The sequence below is a fragment of the Taudactylus pleione genome, unplaced genomic scaffold, assembly GCF_031769625.1.
Source record: "Taudactylus pleione unplaced genomic scaffold, aTauple2 ptg000305l, whole genome shotgun sequence".
NCBI classification, from domain to species: domain Eukaryota; kingdom Metazoa; phylum Chordata; class Amphibia; order Anura; family Myobatrachidae; genus Taudactylus; species Taudactylus pleione.
The window spans coordinates 1,322,201-1,344,453 of record NW_028284706.1 but is presented as its reverse complement, the minus strand read 5'-3'; the positions used below and the strand labels follow the sequence as shown (position 1 = coordinate 1,344,453).

General features: G+C 45.8%; 1 protein-coding gene across 1 annotated transcript in view; it reads right to left on the bottom strand.

The window, feature by feature from the left end:
• Positions 1–5,884: 5,884 nt before the first annotated feature.
• WASF2 (WASP family member 2) overlaps positions 5,885–22,253 on the bottom strand; it is a 55,373-nt gene continuing 39,004 nt past the window's right edge. The window contains exons 6-9 of the mRNA XM_088442179.1: positions 17,565–17,695; positions 17,285–17,428; positions 10,308–10,774; positions 5,885–7,661 (exon numbers count right to left, since the gene is read on the bottom strand). Coding sequence (XP_088298305.1) covers positions 7,504–7,661; positions 10,308–10,774; positions 17,285–17,428; positions 17,565–17,695 — 900 coding nt within the window. The 3' untranslated portion in view covers positions 5,885–7,503. The remainder of the gene's footprint in view (positions 7,662–10,307; positions 10,775–17,284; positions 17,429–17,564; positions 17,696–22,253) is intronic.

The following is a 22,253-nucleotide window of genomic DNA, read 5'->3' as shown; positions in this document are numbered from 1 at the left end:
ACCCATAGCAACACTGTGAAAGGACACAAAACCCTCCCCATTTCTGCTCTACCACTTGGGGCCATCCGAGATATTGGAAATTCTAAAATGACAAAACTGCTATATAAATGAGCTTGCCACCTGCATTGTCTGTCATCTGTGCCCTCCTCCCCAACATCTCTAATAGGTGCTCATTTTCTTTCTTGTAGAACCTTAAAGTGTATGTTTAAAGTCCCCAATTTGCAATTACTGCAACCTAATTAAAATATCCTTCCTAACGTAAATAAAATGTGGCCCTCAATGGAGCCAGACTGCATTACAGAGGCAAAAAGGAACCATCCTGCATTACAGGAGTCAAAAGAGATCCAGACTACATTAGAGGGCCCAATAGATTGCAGGGTGTAGTGCTAAGGCTAAAATAAGACAGGCTTCTGTGTGGGGCAAACTCAAACCCTTATACTAGAAAAGCAATAAGCCCCTTGAAATAGTTACGGAGGTAAGCTGAGAAGTGTAATGGCACCAGAATGAACAACAACAAATGCTGATAAGATTATAGTGCAATGAGAGGAGTGCAGTACTGCATACAAAATGAAGGTTGTGGATGTGGCAGGCAGCTGATCAGTAATGAGAACACTGTTAAATAGAAAGACCCTGATGATGCAGAGACAAGTGGCTGCAGGGGGAACACAGCGAATTATAGTGCATACTAAGAATCACTTGTGACTGAGGCAGATCATAGGAGGAGAAGTCTTATGTGGGGAATCATTATTTCCATATTTATTTTTCTACATGAGCGGCCTGTTAACATGTCCCATGTTGTACTACTTGGAGCTCTAGAAAAGATAGGTTTTGCAGAGGGAAATATCAATTGTATGCAAGATTCAACAGCATTAAACTAAACCAATACTGACAAAAGATACATCAGAATTTATTTTATTTTTAAAACTAGTGACCCGCCCCGACTTTGCACGGGAGCAATTTCATCTCATTAAAACTCCCTGCATCTCATAACGACCTACGCCATGCCACCACAGTCCCCTGCAACTCACCAGTGTCACCACAACTTCCATTGCTGCTGTCCTGCAGCTGGCTGGGGCCCGGCCACTGGGATGTGCAAGAGGATCATGGATGAGAGATTTGTATTGCAGCTACAGCAAGCATCAACACCATGTCCCTGGGGCTGGGGCTCCTGTGCATATTTCCACAGCCTCCATGTGCACCCCTCCCCAGCTGCCTAATACGGCGATGAGCAATGTCCTCTTTGCACAATGTACCCTGTATTTCCTGGGATTCCTGTTGAGCTTCCTCGTCATGGTGCCCCTGTCCGAGAACAGTGCTAACATCCAAGGGAGGTGCCTCCTGTTTACCGAAGACACGTGGCTGAGCAGGAACACTCCAGGGTGGAGTCCCCCTACAGGTTCAGCGTAGGAATGAACATCAGAACCTGATGGTTATTAAATATCAATGTTTTTATTCCAATGGTAGTGGTTTTACCATTTATTGGCGGTAGTCCAATGTTTGCCACCATCAAATGGAAATCATTTGATGGTGTTCTGATGTTTTGTTTTTATTCCCAATAGCTATGCCTCCCCTGGCTCCTTCCTGGCTACTGTGTCTGCATCAGGGCATTTTTATGGGTTTGATGGAGGCTGTCTCTCAGTCTGCCTCAGATGTGACCATACTCAGTCCCTGCCTCCCTCCCCTCTCTAGGCTGCTGATAAGCAAAAGGGCACATTGCTATCTCTGATTGGCTCTCATTGTCTCTACAGTAGCTTGGTGCAAAGTTTTAACTGTGACTTTGCGTTACTAAAATAGTCACTGCTCGGCTCACAGATGAATGGTTCATACTCCTACTTTCCTCGACCAATGCTGTATAGCACGGGTGGGGAACCTTTTTTTCTGCCGAGGTCCATTTTGATATATACATTATTCACGGGTCTGATGCAGGCCACACACCCTCCTTGTGATGTCATACCAGGGCAAGGCCACAATCGTCGGTGATTACAGCAATGCCTGGAGCATCCTGAGGATGCTCCGGGGAGCTGTAAGGGCAGCAGTGTGACCATCTAAAGCGTCCTCAGGACGCTCCAGGCGGCACTGCTGCATAGATTCTGGGTGCAGGGTGTCATTCTAGACACCCTGCTAGCCAGATGAGGCTAGCAGAAATAAGCTCAGAGGGCCAGACCAAATGATTCCGCGGGCTTTATAAGTCTCCCCCGAGCCTGAGGTTCCCCATCCCTGCTGTATAGAATAGGGAAAACCCCATCAAAATCTGTCCAGGTATTTTGGCAACAATTTAGCCAGCGTTTCCAGTGGAATTTGCCCTCAAGTGTCCAACCACAGAACACAGCATACTGCTCCCATCCCATCAGCCATGAAAATTAGCAAAGTCCTGGGAATTTTCACATGTATAAAGTTTTCCAGGGTTGTCTACGTTTTACGGCTGTGTGACATACCAGTGATATAATCTTCCAGTTCTTTAACTTCTGTCCCATACAGTGCCAAGCTGCCCTGTATTTATAAATTCATAGTTTGCAGAACTTGGTCTACGAGGACTGCTGCCAATTTATTCTGTGTGGTATAGTCGGGCTAGGACTGGGAACAATTAAGGGGAATGACAAACATGAGTTATTTTGCAGAGTAGTTTTGTAAATTCCCTCTTCATAAACCGTAGAGAACTGTATTCTGCCTTGGCGAAGCTAATGTGTAACTGTTATATTTGCCAGTATGTCACACTTCTGCAAAACAAACTGCTGCAATTTTGCTTACCTCCACTTTTCATTGTTTTGTCTACCCACTATCACTGCAGCTCCAGATGACACAATATCTCCCCATCTTCATTAACACCACTGCACATTGTTCTAACAGGCACATAGCTAGCTATATTTTGTGCTCTTGAGAAAAATGTTGAACTTTCCTATTAGAATATTCTGACTTAGTCCTAGGTAGTGACTAACAATCTGTTGTTCCCTCATGATTCAATGGCAGATTTACATACATTGTACACTAACAATTATGGATGATTTACATTACAAAGAAGTTCATAACACGCAGCTGTTGGTGCCCCCTGGTGCTAATTATTGGAAATACATCCTTGTTTTAAAAAAATATTCATAACACTGAATCAAGTTACAAACCATGCAAGGAGCAAACATGTTAAAGATTTATAACCTCCGGTTAAAACAGCATGATAGTGACCAAGAAAGTACTGCAAAATTATTATTATTTTTTAGTGCTAAAAATAGAACCATAGTGCAGAGGTGGACAAATCTCAGGAGATACATAGACGATGCACCTTGAACTATTGCTGGTGGCTGACTTTTAGGAGTAGTTTATAAGAAGCTGCCTGCATAACAGTCATTACATCTCATAATTAAATATGAACATGCACTTATGTATACACAACTACATTCTGTTGGGTATTTTATTTTCTTAACTGGTTTCCTCAACCATATTAATTGTAATCTCACTTCTTCCTAATTTTTCACTGGAGGCTGTCAACTGCTTGTTCCCAGGCTTTTGGGTAATCATTTGATTGGTCCTCAGACCCGTACTTTCATGCAGTGTCCTTGCCACCCTAATACATTGTGATTTGTTACATCAAACCACCAAAACTACATTTCCGTACAGATAGGGGGTGAGATTTGGATGGATCGGAGCAGAATTTGGGTGGATCAAGTGCAGTGCTAATTTTGTAGTGATATCACATATCTAAATGACGGTAGGTATGAGATATATATATATATAGATATATATATATATATATATATATGAGAGATATCCATCTCTCTCTATGATAGAGAGACCATAAGGGTGTATGGAAGCTTGTGTCTGTGGTTTAATGTTCAAATGGCTTTCATGGAGCACAGGAGCCGGAAGTTTAATAGTGTTCAGTGTCTGTACACTGTTTGGCAGCATAAACTTCATACCCCAGTGTGACAGGAGCCTCACATCACTTCCAAGAGATGTGAGACTCAGTGCCTGCCACTATCTGTCAGTGTGCAGCTTCCTGCTTCATTGTCCTCCACACATTATGACCCTGTCCTAGATCATATAATCACACAGGCAGACCTGTCCCTGCATTCTTCAAAAAAAAAAAAAACAAGAACACTAATTTCAAGAAATCATCAAATGCTCACAGCATCCAAGATTATCTGACAGGATACAGTTTATTCCCTCTACTCTCGCTTAAAAACCGGGGACATATGGACAAGTGGGAGATGAGGTAATTGAGCCTAGTCAAATGCATCTTCCTTAGATGCAACTCCAAAAAAAACCATGATAGGGGGAAGAGAAACTGTTTGGATATGCTCACTTGAGGTTATACACCTAGGAGTAATTTTACTAAGATTCGAGTTTGGTCGAGATTGCAATCTCAGGTGAGTTTAGGCATGTTTTTCATCTCGCAAATTTACTAGACAAACTCGGGTGTAAAGCGGCTGCTACCACGTGAGTCCAGCCAATAAGCGGCCGCTAAATGTAAAGCGGCCGCTGATTCTCTCGGGTTGCGAGCGAAATTACAGCTGACTTCGGCCAGCTGTCATTTCGCAAGGTGTAAGTGTATGCAACATCATATACTTACATCTCTCCGGTCCGGTTCGGGTAACTCGTTCGTTTGTTTTACCAAGACCCTGGATGCTACGGAGAGCAGCGCCAGGATCTAGGAGAGTATAGATTATTTTTTGCAGGGCCAGGCACACGGATTCTACTTCAGATGGGGACAGACATCTGGAAGCAGGTAAGTATGTGTAAATGGGTAGGTGTATCAAAAAGTTTTACTAGGCACGGTGTGTGTTTTGTCTTTATTTAACCATTTATTTTACAGTGGGGGTATGGGTGCTGGCCGCCTGCTGGCACTTGTAGTTCAACAAGTGCCAAAGGGCAGGCATGCTGGCACCTGTAGTTCCCCTGTAAAATACAATAGTTTTATTTGATTTACACACTTTATTACCCCCGTACCTAATGCTCCAGGGGTGCGGGGAAGAGCCCCAGGCTTCAGACCAAGCCTTGGGCTTCGGGGGGACGACACACCCTTTCTTGGGGGGGTCTCCACTTCCCGAGATCCCCGGCTTGGCCTGACCGGCTCGGGCCGATAATGCTTTGGCCACGGAGCCCCGGTAATAGGGTCTCCGGGCAGTGGCATTACAGCCCGGCTGTTTTGGGTCCGGTGCTGGTTTTAAATATAGGGGGACCTTTACACAATTTTTTTCACCCTATATTTAAAACCAGGACTGGCCCTGGTACCTAAATTATGGTGGAACCCTACTCGTTTTGTTCCCCGTAATTTTTGGAACCAGGACCGGCTGACAAGTCCAGGGCTGGTTAGCCTCTTGGGGGGGGGGGGGGACCTCACATAATTTTATTTAGAGAGTTTAAACACGCTTTTTACAGGTCTAAACACACAAGCAGCCAGCACATATCCCACTGTTATGTGCAGGCTGCTAGCTCGGGAGAGATTTGCAACTCCGGGAGATATCTCGATCTGCTTCACCTGCGGCCATCTCATTTTCAGCTAAACTTACTTCTTAGTAAATTTGTGAGGTGAAAAACGTGAAAATCACCCGAGTTTCGGCGATGCAAATCGAGATTAGAAAAACTAAAACTCGACCACTCTCGATTCTTAGTAAATTTACCCCCTAGTCTGGAGTTTTCCAGACACAGCTAATTATATGGATGAGTCTAAATCAATCTATCCATCCACCAATAGCATACCCTGTGAAATATAAGGATATTAGAAGCCATATAAAAAGGTCATGGTGGTGACTTAGTAATGTACTGTAATATGAAAACCATAGTCAAATTGTAATACACAGGTTTCAATTTGATACAGGACAAGTTGCCTGCATGAGGTGATCCTCATAGCCAAATGTATTCTAAATTCACAATGACACAAAAACACAGAACATAAGCCATTTAAATGTTTTTATAGAGCAGTTATTAAACAGATACATATACAGAATAAACTGTTCCAGGTAAATATTAGCAAAACAAAAAATACAAGTCACATAGGAAAAGTCAGGGACACGCAATATACAGCATTATCCCCTTATGGCACAAATCCCCAAGCAACTTCAATTAAGGCACTTTTGATCTCTAGGTCATCATTCAACTCATTAGTAAGCGATTCTACAACATAGCCATTTCTTGTTGTAGTTTTTTTGTAAAGGTACCTACAGTACATAGGACCTGTATATATTTAATTACATATTTAGTATGTAGACATAATGAATATTGTTGCATAGCTTTTAGAAGACTAATAAATTACCTTCCTCTCTAGATACATTATCCCAACAAATTAAAACATAATTATTGGGTTGATTTGTTCCCATATCACCAGGTTGCTCACCAGTGGCACAGACAGTTTATTCTGAAACCGCTATGTATTAAGGGCACATATTCCCCACTGGGGATGACACAGAGGCACTAACTATTACTAATAGCTAAATATATATCTATAATATATGCAAAGAATAATCCTTCACCTGTCCCACAGTAAATAAAGCAGGTTACATATTAGATCCTGTCTCTTTGTTTCTCTATTGCATCCTAAAACAAATGATAGACTGTATCTGATAGGTTGCTTTGGGCAACACCATCATTTTAGTAAATCTACTCCTTTGTTTTTTATGTATTTCCCAATCTCACTGACACACATTCCTAGGTGATCATACTTTACAGCCACTATTTTCTCAATATGGAAATTTTAATATAACTGGGATATTCCAATACGGTGGTGATCGCTCTTTGACTGCTGAAAGCTGCTGTAAACAGTGACATTAAAAAGGCACAGTTATTTTTATTTAAAAATTTTAGTCTGTCTGTCAGTGGTACATTAAGTACTCATGAAGACCTCTCTCCTAGGCATGTTTACAGTCTGTTAACATGGTTGATGTGATTTAGATCTACTGAAAAGTACTATATCAGTGCTGGAATGAAGTGACTAAATGAAGCATAAACAGCACTGATTATGTACACGCATATATATTGATTTACTATGTGTGCATCTAATGCTTTCAACAACTGTAAAGCGAATACTCAGTACATATGAAGCAGAGATGGTTGGATTTTATAAGAAGCACAAGTTTTGTGTATAGTCCTACTTCACCTACTGTAAATCCTACTTTCTCAGGCAGCTGTTACTGAAAATGCTAGAGAGTATATCTAACATTCTGTTATTGGATAACATATTGGAAAATGGTGTATGTAATGTCTTATTATTTAGTTAGATGTAAGAGGGGTTATTTTTCCTCTGTGTGCGCTATGTTGTTAACTTGTCTGGGTGGAGGTGGAAGGTTAATGGCAAAATAATGCTGACAAACCCAAGCAAAACGTTCTACAACTAGCCATATACGCCCATAATAGGAAGGGTATAGGCCAGCAGTGACAAGCATGGATATCCTAAATATACAACCCATACAACCCATTCATTGTCGTGTCTTCAAACGCTCTCTAGGATGATCTTCTCTGGCAGCAATAACCTTACATATAATCGGGTCTCCCCTTCCACCCAAAATCCTCATGGATTTAGTCAGACCACTCTTCCTCATCAAATTCTGAAGAGTCATCCTCTGAATCACTGTACTCCACAGCTATGCGACGAGACAGGATTGTGGCCACGTCATTACCTCCAACATCTCCCTTTTCCTGCTGTATCTGTTCCTCCACCTTCCGCAGCTGGAAACCTGGAGAAGATAAATAGAACTTAAACCATAAAAAGTTACAAAATTCTGAAGAAAAGTCATCACGTTTTAGCCTTCAGTCTTTACAGCAATAGCAACAGCCGCATGGAATAATATAGAATATTATTTTAGAAGAATAATAATGGAGATAAAGATAGAGAGATATCTTTAAGGGGAATAAGGGGGATACAAACCACAACAAAGTGGCAGCGGCGGTCTCACATAAATGTAAATAGGAAAGTTCGGTTAGATTTAACCTTCAAGGTTTACTTCAACGTTTCAATCACAAAAGATTTTCGTCAGGAAGGCTTCCTGACGAAAATCTGATGTGACTGAAACGATGAAGTAAACTTGAAGGTTATATCTAACCTTTAGACTGTAAGCTTTCACGAGCAGGGACCTCTTCCCTCATGCGCTTCTCTTTACATTTTCTTCTACTCCTTACTCCCCATTAGGTCACCTAACACGTGACTGCCATCTCCCGGCTGCTTATTGTGAGTGCTTTAATCGCTATTGCAGCAATGTATATAAGTAGTGTCCTTGTCCTGCACTGTAATGTAACAGCTGCGGAACACTTGTGGCGCCATATAAATAAAGGAATTATATATATATATATATCATATACATATATATATATATATATATATATATATATATATATATATATATATATATAATGTTGTCCTGAGGAAGGGGTGTAAGACCCCAAAACATCGGCCAGCACTTGCACTTAATAAATCCCTCTGGTGAGGGTTTATGGATTTACAAGTCTCTGAGTGCCGCCTGTCATTTTGGATTGTATGCATTAGGGTTTTTACCCCATGAGGAGGGCACCAGAGCCAGTTGGGCAGTAAGCCCTAAGATAACAGTGTGCCGGAGGAACATTTGTTTTCGTAAGTTTTATATTTATATATATATATATATATATATATTTCATTGGTCTGTTTGTCTGTCTGCCTGGTTGTGCATTCTTACACCCCTGCACTGATTGGGATGAAACCAACTAGAGGTGGTCCAGTTGGATCCCTGCCAGGTTTTAGGGGGGGTTAGAGTCCTGGTCAGACCTCCTGTTGGTGTACGCTGGGCAGAGCTTTGACCCGGGGAGCCTGTCCTGAGCCTTCCACTGGATGGATTTGGATGAAAAACTTGATGTCTTGATAAAGGGACAGGTGGTCCCGAAACGCATTGGCAGGAGAGGAGGCGCTGGACCAGGCTACTCTACCAAATGCAGAAGGGCATTGAGGACAGAGATGAGAATTCCGGATCAATCATCCTTTGTTGTAACCCGCATGTTTACTTCCTGCATCTGGTAAAGCAGCCACCTGGCAACTTTTATTTATTGGCTTATTTTGTTGAGAGTGATTGAATGCACTTTATCCCAGATGTTGTACAACAACATTTTAAAGGTTATGTATTTTCCGTTCTTTTAAATGTATTAAATTTGCATATTTTATCATGACCTTTAAATATGGTTTTATTTGGTGTAATATGGCTATATACTATAGACAGCAGATATTTTACGGAAAAGGCATGGATGTCACCGCCTGAATTTTTGCATAAACTTGAGTATTTCCTGAGTTCTATTTTTCCCCTGAAGTGTAGCGCCTAAGGCTAAGATTATACTCTTAAATTTGCTTACACAGAGGTGTGGGTACACCTTGTTAACCACAGGCTGCTATCCCGATCAGAATTTCAAGCAATGCTTATAGGTTTCCTACACATACATATTTTTACAGAGTGGTAACACTGGATCCCTAAAGACATACTAGGGGTTGAGGTCCTGGTCGGACCTCCCGTTGGTGTACGCTGGGCAGAACTTTGACCCGGGGAGCCTGTTCTGGGCCTTCCACTGGATGGATTTGGATGAAACTTCACAGAGGAGTTGCAATTGGTCTAGGATGCCTAATGGAGTGGTTGGGGTCCCAGTCAGACCTCATGGTGGAGTGTGCCGGGCAGAACTTTGACCCAGGTAGCCTGTTTTGGGCCTTCACATAAAAAAATCTTAACTTGAAGATTTAAACCCGGGCAGCTAATTAAGGATAATAGGATAGACAGTACAAAAATACGAGAAAACTAGGATCGGATAGAGCAAGACCACTAATAAATCCACTTAAAAAGTCCTACTGTAATATTTGAAAATATTTTATGCTTAGTCAATTATATAAATAGAAATGTCTGGGTAATATAACTTTGGTGAGTTGTGACGCTAACCCCTTTACAACACAGCAAAAAGTGCTCCTCAAATTTAGATGTTATGACCGCTATCATTTTCTTCCATCCTACTTATGCAGAAGTAGGGAGCCATGACTAAAATGGTAGCATTTACTTTAAAAAAAAAAAAAAAAACCCAGCAGCAGCCATATCCTTTCTCAGAGTATCCTCCTCTGCTGTGGTAGTGACACTGCATACTCCACTTAACTGAAATTAATCATCAATAACAAAATCACAAATCATTATGTCATGGAACACCTTCCAACTTAATGTCCGGTAAGTTACAATATGTATATATTGGTTACCGGGACCCAATAGAGCAGGAGTAATCAACATGCGGCCCTCCAGCTGCTGTGGAATCCCAGTATGCACTGCCACTGTTTTAGCATGCCCTAACAGCAAAATTGAGGCAGATAGACATGGCGGCAGGAGATGTACCTTGGCGGATAGCAGATAAGAGGTCGCTTCGAGCATCGCTCACTGGTGGTAGAGAAGTTTTGGGTTTGGAGGGCTGTGTAAAGGAATCTCCTCCTTCTGAATGAGAAAAAGATGGAGGTGGGGGACCAGGAGGTGGAGGACCTGGTGGAGGCGGTGGGGGTGGAGGAGGCGGAGGTGGGCCACCAGCAACAGGAGCTGGAGGAGTGACTGGGGAGGCAGGTACATAATCCATTATAGAAGGTACTGGGGGTGGAGGAGGGGCAGGAAATCCTGAAATGGGAAGACTGGCTGGTGGAGATGGGGGAGGAAGGTAGGCAGTATCTGGGAATAATCCAGCAGGTGGAGGAGGTGGAGGAGCCAGAGGAGGAGAGAAACTGGGTCTTCCTCCAATAGGAGAACCAATAGGAGGAGCTGGGGGAGGGTGGATTGGGCTAACCAGGCTTGATCGAATAGAGGATCCGGGCTCACTGAAGATCAGAAGAAAAAAAAAAAAAAAGAAGAGTTAATTACATACTCTAATCAAGTTTCCTACTAATCCTAAAATCAAGCTTCAATCTACCAAAATGATGACATGGGGAAATAGAATACAGTGTAATATGATGTACAATTTATTATTTTGTATTAGAAAAAGTGGCAACAACTGTTTTTACAGGTCAACTGCAACTTTACAAAAATAGGTATAGCTGAAATACTTAGATCCCAAGAGTCATGTTTGCTAATAGAATTACCTCCCTCCTTTCCTGAAAAAATATGAGATATGGTAAGACCTTACCTTTGTTATCTCTATTTCTACGAATTCCATAGGGTTCCACAGGATACCTTGGGGTATAGGTGATGACGTCAGGCATCGGGCACCATAGAGTTAAGTTTTCAGCCTCCCAGGATGCACTAGGGTCCCCCTCCTATACCCCGCCCCCGAGCCAAGGCATCTCAGTTACGTACCAAGCCATAGGCCGGAGGAGAAGGGAGAGAGAGAAGAAAGATCTGGACACACACACACACACACACACACACACACACACACGAATCACATTCTCACCAGAGGGAGACGGAAAAAAACGGTGACCAGAGTAAAGCCCATCTGCAGCACAGGTGCGACAGGGTGGGAGTCCTGTGGAACCCTATGGACTTCGTAGAAATAGAGATAACAAAGATAAGTTCTTACCATATCTCATTTTCTACATCAGGGTCAATAGGGTATCCACAGGATACCTTGGGGATGTCCCAAAGCAGTATCCTTTAAGGGAGGGGACGCTCCTGTGCTGAAAGGAGAATCTGCCGCCCAAAGGAAGCATCCCTGAGGGGCAAAGGTGTCAAAAACGCGTAATACCTCACAAAGGTATGGACCGAGGACCACGTGGCAGCTTTGCAGATCTGGACTGCAGAGGCACCACGTCGAGCTGCCCACGAAGGACCCACAGACCTAGTGGAATGTGCCCTCACAGAGGATGGAACCGGAAGGCCTTCATGAAGATAAGCTTCTGAAATAGCCATACGAATCCAACCTGCCAAAGTTTGCTTTGAAGCAGGCCAACCCTTTTTACGGAAGCCATAGAGGACAAACAAGGCGTCCGACTTCCTAAAAGAAGAAGTGCGGTCAACATAAATCCTTAAGGCCCGCACAACGTCCAAAGTGGCCTCACCCATTGAAAGATCAGGTGAGTTAAAAGCCGGCACAACGATTTCCTCGTTGATGTGGAAACTTGAAGCCACTTTAGGAAGGAATCCAGGACGAGTGCGCAGCACCGCCCTGTTCCTATGAAAAATCAGAAAATGGGGTCTACAGGAGAGAGCCCCTAAGTCAGAAACACGTCTGGCCGAAGCAATGGCCAGAAGGAATATTGTTTTAGCTGTCAGCCATTTAAGGTCCACTGAGCCCAGTGGTTCAAACGGCGGTCCCTGGAGAGCTCTCAGGACCACAGCCAAATCCCAAGGAGCCACCGGTGGAACAAAAGGTGGCTGAATGCGAAGAACACCCTGCATAAAGGTGCGCACATCAGGGAGCGCAGCAATCCTACGATGGAACCAGACTGACAGGGCAGACACCTGCACTTTCAGGGAAGCAAGGCGAAGCCCATGGTCTAGGCCCGCCTGTAGGAAAGCCAACACTCTAGACAGGCGGAACTTCCGACGGGCATAACCTTTAGGTCGACACCACTGGAAGAATGTCACACACGATGGTAGATTCTTGCAGAGGATGGCTTCCGAGCTCTTAGCATGGTTTGCACCACAGAGTCGGAAAACCCTCTGGACCTCAACATGGCCGTCTCAACAGCCACGCCGTCAAAGACAGCCGAGCCAGGTCCGGGTGAAGACAAAAACCCTGTGATAGCAGGTCCGGTCGCAGCGGCAAACGCAGAGGAATGTCCACAGACACTCTGGAGGCCCGAGAACCAGTGCCGCCTGGGCCACTCGGGAGCTATCAACAGGAGTGTACCCCCTTCCTGTTTGAATTTCCGGATTACCCGCGGAAGAAGGGAAAACGGAGGAAAGAGATAGGCAAACTGGAACGTCCACTGGACGGACAGAGCATCCACCAGAGACGCCTTTTCTTCTCTTGTTCAAGACCCGTACACCGGCAACTTGTTGTTGTGCTGGGACGCCATGAGGTCCATCTCTGGAAGACCCCACCTGTCCACCAGGTGGGGTCTTAGATTTGGACAGGATCAATTGCTGCAGAGGTCTGGAGTGAAACTGGGCATATTCCACCATGTCGAATACTGACACCATGGAGCCCAGCAACCTCATCGCCGAGTGCAGAGACACTCGGCGACACTGTAGACAACTACGCACCCTCAACTGCAAAGCAGAGATCTTTTCCACCGTCACAAAGATCCGCTGCTGCCTGGAGTCCAACAAGGCCCCGAGGTGCAGGATCCTCTGAGACGGGGTCAGGGTGGACTTCTGCCAGTTTGTCAACCAGCCGTGACATTGCAGCACTGCAATCGTCAGGTCCACATGGCGTAGAAGGAGCTCTGGAGACCCTGCCAACAACAGAAGGTTGTCCAGATACAGTAACATTCGGACTCCCTGCATCCGCAGGTGAGCCGCCATGACCACCATGACCTTGGTGAACACTTGTGGTGCTGTCGCCAGGCCAAAAGGCAGCGCCCGGAACTGAAAGTGATCGTTACGGATTGCAAACCTGAGGAATTGCTGATGGTGCAAAAGAATAGGGACATGCAGGTAAGCGTCCTGGATGTCCAATGACACCATGTAATCCCCAGGTTCCAGCGCCAGAATGATAGACCGTAGGGTCTCCATCCGAAACCGAGGCACCCTCAAGGACTTGTTGAGGGCCTTGAGGTTGAGTATTGGACGGTACGACCCATTGGTTTTCTGCACCAAAAATAGATTGGAATAAAAACCCTGGCCCCTCTGGGAGAATGGAAGAGGCACTATAACTCCAGCCTGGAGCATAGTGTGCAAAACCTTCCGCAGTTCCAAGGCTTTGTTCCGGTCTAATGGAAGGCCTGTGTTGAAGAACTGGGATGGGAGCCTGTGTCGAAAGGAGAGGGCATACCCGTGAGAAACTACCTCGTGAATCCAATTGTCTGTCGTAGTTATCGACCAACACTGGGCGAACTGAAGCAGACGGCCTCCCACTTTATGATCCCCCAAAGGGAGGCCCCGACCGTCAGGCCGCAGGTTTGTCATCTGACTTAGGGGCCGGACGTCTGGTACTCCAGGCCTGTTTCCTGGGCTTGGCCGATTTCTTGGGCCCAGCCTGTCGGGGAAAAGACTGTGCTTTAGGCCTACCCTGGGCCCTGTAAGGCCGAAAGGACGACGTACCAGAACTTGAAGGGACCGCAGCAGACGGGAGACATGCAGATTTGGCTGCTGCCAGCGTAGCTACAATTTTGTTCAGATCCGGACCAAATAGGACTTCTCCATTAAAAGGCAAACCTTCTAAGCCCTTTTTGGAATCAGCGTCCGCTTTCCAAGATCGCAACCATAAGGTGCGACGAGCAGCAACAGCTGCAGAAGAAATCCTAGAGGTGAGGATACTGATATCCAAGGCCGCTTCATTGATGTAAGTGGCCGAATCACGGAGATTGCCAACCAAATCTGCCTGTTCAGCCGAACAGTCAGAATCCAAAGACACTTCCAAACTATCATCCCAGCGCTCCAGAGCTCTGGCTACCCAACACACGGCCATAGCCGGTCTGGACACCCCCCCCGCAAGGGAATAAATGGACTTTAGGCAGATTTCCACCTTGCGGTCCGTAGCATCCTTCAAGGAGGACATGGAAGGCATGGGCAAAGTGGCACTTCTGACTAGGCGTATCACATGAGAATCCACCTGTGGAGGGGATTCCCACTTAGAAAAATAATTGTCAGCAAACGGATAAGCCACAGCTAAGCGCCTCTGAGGCTGATACCGTTTTCCGGGGTGTTTCCACGCCTCCTCTAAATGGTCTACTAACTGACCAGATAGAGGAAACACTGTGGCGTCACCCTTAACATCCTTGAAAAAGGCATGTTTGGATTTGAACACCGGAGGATCATCATCCTCAGTAACTAAAGCCTTGCGGACTGCCCGAATAAGGCCAGGAATATAAACCTTTGACTTAGTGTCCGACTCTTTAGTACGAAGAGGTTCCTGGTCAGATAGATCCAGAATCTCCCCATCATCGGACGCCACGTCGTCATCCTCATAAGGAGCAGACAGACGCCACAGGCCGCTTATGTGGCCGCAACACAGACTCCCCTTGTAACACCTCCGACAAATGCTGTACTGAATTTGTCAGAGAATTAACCCACGTAGGCTCCTGTGAAACCTGGGGAGGGGAAATAGGGAGACTGTGGGGTACCATCAGTTGTCTCGGGAAACCCTGCATGGGTTACGACACCCCTGACTGCTGGGACAATCCCATCTGGGAAAACGCAGGTGGCGGAGCTTACTGGCCCACTAAGGTTGTAAGCGCCTTAACGAAACAAGCCCAGAGAGGTTCCTGTACCGGAGCAGTGACAGTAATTGGCCGCGCCAATAAATAACACTGTCACGTTACCCTCATCCGCCGCTATTGGTAAATTGCACTTAGTACACATAAGCTGGAGAGGAAATTCACTCTCAGACATGATGGTAAGTATGTGACCCCTCTCACTGATACTTGTTAGTATAGTGGGAGAAACACACTGCAATCACCGCACCGCAAGGGCTTTAGCAGAGTAAGAGCAGGGACAGTAAAATGGCTGACAGTAGAAAGTGAAAGTACAGGCAGCAGCGCTAGCAGAAGTCACATACAATGCAGAAGAATCAATACCCTGCACTATCAGCGCCGTTTCTCAACTACACAGAGTCTGGTAGGACACAGCGCTGCATACACTGACCTTAAGCCAACGGAGGAGAGGTATGCCGGGAGACCCAGAGGAGAGGTATGCCGGGGGACCTCTGCAAAGATGGCCACCGAGGAACAGAGAGGAGGCCGGCCTGGGGGAGGAGCGCTGCCACACAACCAATCGGCAGCGCAGAGAGGGCTGTGTGCAGCGGGGGAGGCGCCGGCTGTATACAGGGAAGGCGCGCTCCCCTGGCATGCAATTAATCCCTGGGACGCCGCAGCGCTTGCCGTTCAGCTGCTGCCTGCTGTCCCAGGGGGAAAGTGGAAGCACAGGTTAGTACCTGGCTCCACGCTGCAGCCAGTCCCCAGGGAGCCCCCTGCCTGGGGACTGTGGACCATGTTCTCAGCAGGGACCCACCGCGGGACCCCTGCTGCTTACCTGCTCCCCTTGAATCCGGCCATGGTCCGAAGCATCTGGGGTCACCGCTAGCCGTGACCCCAGATACTTACCAGCATCCCCGGATCAGTACCGGCGGGGTGTAGGGGAGACGTCATGGACGTCAGCAGTGACTGTCCATGCTGTACTTCCAGATGTGCAGCCACAGCTGCCTTGAAGAAACTTCAGGGGCTATTCTTAGCCCCCCTCTAAACATGTGCTCCGACTCCGAGCCGGGCACCAACGAAACTGGGATGCCTTGGCTCGGGGGCGGGGTTTAGGAGGGAGACCCTAGTGCATATTGGGAGGCTGAAAACTTAACTCTATGGTGCCCGATGCCTGACGTCATCACCTATACCCCCCCAAGGTATCCTGGGGATACCCTATGGACCCGGATGTAGAAACAAGGTCATATATTTCTTTTATATGTGAAAGCAGTGAGGTCATGAAGAATCAACATGGCTATCTGAAACGGGTGCCACTAGAATGAGTTATGCTGGGCATGCACTATACAATTATCTGTCAGACATCTTTTCAATCTGGCTGGTTGGATGCAAATCTGGTAATGTATGGGAGCAATTAAATTAATTTACCCAATTGTTAACAATCACTTTTGTCCGTTTTCCAGAGCTTGGGACCATATGGTTGAATGTCATTTGCGTCCATACATTACCAGTTATGAATCATGGTCCAGAAACACAGGTCCTCAGGGAAAAAAATAAAATAAAACTTCCATGCCCTCCCCTCCCAAAGGGGTAAGACAACATTCAATCATGACACTTTAATGCTTTGGAAGGTTTCAGGATTTACATGACCATTAAAGGAAGCAGAGGGCCAGGGTTTATCAATTTGTGAATAGAAGTAAGAAAGTTTTTCCATTTGCATAGTTCCTTACTGTAAGGCTGGTTACGCTGTGACATTTCTTATCATATGAGGTGGCAATGGCAAATTCACTAAAAATTTAATAATGAATTGGATACCTTTCCTACTTGAACAAGTGTCTGTAGTTATTATTAGAAGAGAAGATTAGGGGGCGACAGATTGTCATTATTGAGGCCAGCAAGGATTTGTTTTTTACTCCTGTACCCTTAATATTTACAATTTATGAAGGTCTGAAAATGATAGACCAATGTCTTTAACAATATGACCACTTTAGTATTATAGTATATATGCATTACTTTTAGAGTTTGTGTCTCAGTATCAATGCAAAAGAAACATGGCTTAATATAAAAAGCTTACATCATTTTAATGACTGTTACCTGAATTCCATGGGAGGAGGTGGCAGAAAGTCCTCAGGAGCTGGAGGTGGGATTGATATGTCTTCATTTGGAGGTGGAGGAAGATATTGAAATATATCTCCCCCATCCATGGGACTGATGGATCCATTTTGATTTACTTGGAACCTGAGGTGCACAAAGTTAAACAAATTTCTTTATTACTCAAAACAAAATATACTACAATAACTCTGCATCTTATATAGGTGTACTATTAACCATATAGTCTAGTAGACCAAGTCTTTATAAATATATAAGTTCATACCCGGCATTCTGCTGTTTCGCTTCAGCATCCACAAATTCCTGCCCCATCTTCTTCTTTTCCCATTCATCTTTCCGTGTGCGGATCTTACGAGGATTCACATTGCCACGGTTGGGGTTATCTTTCTTTTCTCTCTGTAAAAATGTATAAGTATGGTAGGTTTGTAGCTTCAACCTATGAATGGCAATGAATTGGTTGTCCATGTTCCTGGTGGCAATTTATGGAGGTATACTGGTAAAGACACTGCTGCTGCCTCCCTTCTTAATTCTAAAAGAGCTCTTCTGTACAGTAGCTACGCAACCACCACTGCGCAAAGTTTTCAAACTCTTTCCCGTTGGAGGTTTTTGACAATTGACAATAATCAACCATTTATTTTAAAACTATTTCCTTAATAGTCTCTAAACATATACCATAAAAAATGTTATGGTATAATATACCTTTGTTAACTCTTTTTCTTCGAGGTCCATAGGGTCCACAGGAATTACCTGGTTGGAGTGATCCAGGCACCAAACAGTTACAAGCTTTAGCTCCCAGGACGCTGGGTCCATCTCCATATATACCCCACCCCTGGCTACAGGCACTCAGTTTGTTACCAAGCTCAATGTAGGAGAAGGAAAGAGGAGAAGGACAATTGTACACCAGAAACAACCTAAGAAGAGGGAAATCATTGAAATACAAAAGAATAAAAGGATTACCCAATAACACCAGGTGCGTTAGAGTGGGTGCCCTGTGGACCTTGAAGAAAAAAAGAGTTAGCAAAAAAGGTATGTTATACCATAACTCTTATTTTCTTCTTCGGATTCCATAGAGTCCACAGGAATTACCTTGTGGATGTCCCAAAGCAATTCCCTTAAGGCTGGGGACGCCCCCATTTAGCAGAAAGGAGAATCCAGCGCCCAATGGAAGCATCCCGAGAGGCAAAATAGCAAAGGCGTAAAATTTGAGAAAAGTGTGGATGGAAGATCACATGGCTGCCTTGCACAACTGTTCAGCAGGGGCACCACGACGAAATGCCCACGATGGTCCCACAGATCGAGTAGAAGGCACGTCATGGTGTTTGGAACAGAGAGATCAGCTTGTGTAAGCCTGAGAAATAGTCATACGAAGCCATCTAGCCAGTGTCTGTTTGTTAGCTGGCCAGCCTCGCTTATGACAGCCAAACAACACAAAAAGAGAATCCGATTTCCTAAAGGAGTTGGTACGTTCCACGTAGATACGTAGGGCACGCACCAAATCCGGAGAAGCTTCACCTACAGAGAGGTCTGAAGACTGGAACCACTATTTCTTCATTTACATGAAAGCGGGCTACTACCTTAGGAAGGTAACCCGCCCTGGTATGAACAACAGCTCTTTCCTGATGAAAAGTCAAGAAGGAAGAGCGTTTAGAAAGGGCTGCCAAATCAGAGACCCTGTGGGCAGAGGATATAGCAAGAAGAAAAACGGTCTTCGCTGTCAACCACTTAAGGTCTACTGATTTCAGGGGTTCATATGGAGGATCCTGTAGAACCCTGAGACCAAAAGACAAATCCCACGGAGTTACCGGAGGGACAAAGGGAGGCTGAACTCTCCCGAACAGCCTGAAAAAAATAAAATAAAAATGTCCTAACATCAGTCAGCGGGGCGATCCTTCGCTGAAACCAGAGTGCGGATGCCCGAACTCTCAGGGTGGCCAGGCGGAGACCCCGGTCTAACCCAGCCTATAGAAAAATCAAGCACTCGTGAGACCCTAAAAACTTCAGGATCATATTTTCTATGACTACACCATTGGAAATACGAGTGCCAAATTCTGTAATAGATGCGGGCAGAGGAAGGCTTCCGTGCCCCAAGCATCGTCTGAATTACAGAAGTAGTAAAACTCTTGGCTCTTAAGATGGAAGATTCAAGAGCCACGCTGTCAAAGACAGACGGGGAAGGTCTGAATGCAGGTAGGGACCCTGTGTTAACAGGTCCGGTCTTAGAGGAAGAAGCCATGGAGTGTCTATGGAGAGACTCTGAAGGTCGGTGAACCAATGGCATCAGGGCCAAGCAGGGGCTATCAGTATTACTGTTCCACCCTCTGGCTTGAATTTCCCGATGACCCTTGGGAGTAGGGAGATTAGAAGAAAAAGATACGCTAGTTGAAGTCCCACTTCACTGTTAGTGTCCACAAAAACGTCTGAGGGATGCCTGGTTCTGGAGCCGTACCCGAGGACCTTGTGGTTGTGTGGCCTGAGGTCTACCTCTGGTAGTCCCCATTTGTCCACTAGGATCTGAAAGGCATCCGGATGAAGAGCCAATTCCCTGGCATGTATATCCTGACGACTTTGGAAGTCCGCTTCCCGGTTGAGGACTCCTGGTATGAATACTGCAGAGATTGCTGGAAGATGACATTCTGCCCAGACCAGAATGTTTGTCACTTCAGTCATGGCTGCCAGACTTCGCATGCCTCCCTGATTGTTGAGGTAGGCTACTGCGGTCGCGTTGTCTGACTGTATCTGGACAGGCCTGTCCTTTAGTATATACTGTGCTTGAAAGAGTGCCCTGAATACTGCACGAAGTTCCAGGATGTTTATGGAAAGGTGACCCTCCTTGGTAATCCATCTTCCCTGAAAGGTGTGATGACCCGTCACTGCGCCCCATTCGCGGAGGCTGGCGTCCGTAGTGAGGAGCACCCAATCTGTAATCCAGGAGGGGCGACCCCTGTTTAGACGAGACGTCTGCAGCCACCGTGAGAGGGAATGCCGAACCTCTGGAGAAGACGGATCGTCTGTGACTAATTGGTACTCCCTGCTTCACCGGGAGAGGATCAGCTGTTGCAGTGGAACTGAGCATATTCCACCATGTCGAAGGTGGACACATGGACCCCAAAACCTACATCGCTGAATGGATAGACACCGTCTGATTGCAGAGAAATCTGCGAACCCGTAATTGAAGGGCCAAAATCTTGTCTCCTGGCAGAAATATCCTTTGTGCCAGAGAATCCAGGAGTGCACCTAAATGCACCATCTGCTGTACTGGAGAAATCTATTACTTTTTCCAATTTATGATCCAGCCGTGTCTGTGTAGGCAGGCAATAGCCAGTCTGAGATTATGTTGTAATACATCTGGAGACTGTGCAAATATCATGAGGTCGTCCAGGTATGGCAGTATTTTGACTCCGACGCCTGAGGTAGGCCGTCATTACTGCCATTATTTTGGTAAAGATCCGCGGGGCTGTTGACAAACCAAAAGGCAGCGCCTGAAATTGGAAATATTGCTGCAGAACAGCAAACCACAGAAACCTTTGGTGGAAAGGCGTAATTGGCACATCTGGATACGCATCCTGAATGTCCAAGGACACCATTAAATCCCCAGGCTCCATTGCCGAACAATTGACCATCCATCCATTCGGAACTTGGGCACCCGGATAAATCTGTTGAGGCCTTTCAGATTCAGAATAGGCCGGTGGGACCCATTGGGCTTCTGGATCAAAAATAGATCAGAATAATAACCCTTTCTTTGCTGATCCAACGGAACTGGGATTATCACCCCTGAACCCAGCAGGGAACGAATGGCCTGCTGGAGGGCTAAGGCCTTGGTAGACTCCGAAGGAGGAGCTGTGCAGAAAAACCTTTGCGGGGGACTTTTCCAGAAAGTAAGGGCGTACCCTTGAGATCACTTCTCGGACCCAGGCGTCTGTTGTCCGATACAAGGTATCCAAAAACTGAAGTCGTCGGCCTTCCACCCTGGGATTCCCCAGGGGGAGGCCTGCCCCATCAGGCTGACTGTTTGTTGTCTGACATGGAAGCCGGACGTCTGATTGCCCAAGATCTCTTGGTTTGCGGTCTCCTAAGAGACCTGGATTGTCTAAAGGAAGACTGTTCTTTCGCTTTTCCTTGCGGGCGAAAGGCTCGAAATGACGACTGCCTAGATCTAGGGGTAGTCGTTGAAGTTGCTTTAGAAGCTGCCAGAGTAGCCACAATCTTATTAAACTCTGTGCCAAACAGTATGCCTCCCTTAAACGGCAGGGATTCCAGAGCCTTCTTGGAACCTGCATCTGTTTTCCAGGTCCTTAACCATAGGGCTCTGCGAGCAACAACTGAGGTAGCCGATGCCTTAGAAGCCAGAACACCGGCGTCTAATGCCGCCTCCCCCAAATAGGAGCCTGCCTCCTTGATATAGGAGATAATCGATTGTCAGCTGCTCCCTGGAAGCCTCTGGAAGAGTATTTTCCAGTGCCCCTGTCTATTCTTCAATGGCTTTAGATACCAAGGCTGTAGCCATGGCAGGGCAGGTATCAGCTCTTGACAAGAGAAAAAAACGCCTTGGAGACAGGCCTCAAGTCTTCTATCTGTGGGATCCTTAAGGGAGGATGCAGATGGTATGGGCAATGTGGCGCTCTTAACCAGATGTGCCACATGAGCATCCACAGTAGGCGGGACTTCCCATTTAGCACATTTGCCAAGTGGGAAGGGGTATAAAGCTGTAACCTCTTGATAGACTATTCCATGTTACAAAGAAGAACTCCATGCTTCCCCCATAAATTAAGAGAATTGCTCAGATTTGGGAAACTCAGCCTTAACGACTCTCTGGCGCTTGAACACCGAAGCCTTCCTAGGTTCTGGCTCTTCACTATGTTTAAAATAGTTATGACCGCCCTAATCAAGGAGGGAACATCCACTGCTGCTAGATGGTCCTCCTCCCCTAAGAGACTCCTGGGAGGAGCCCTGTACC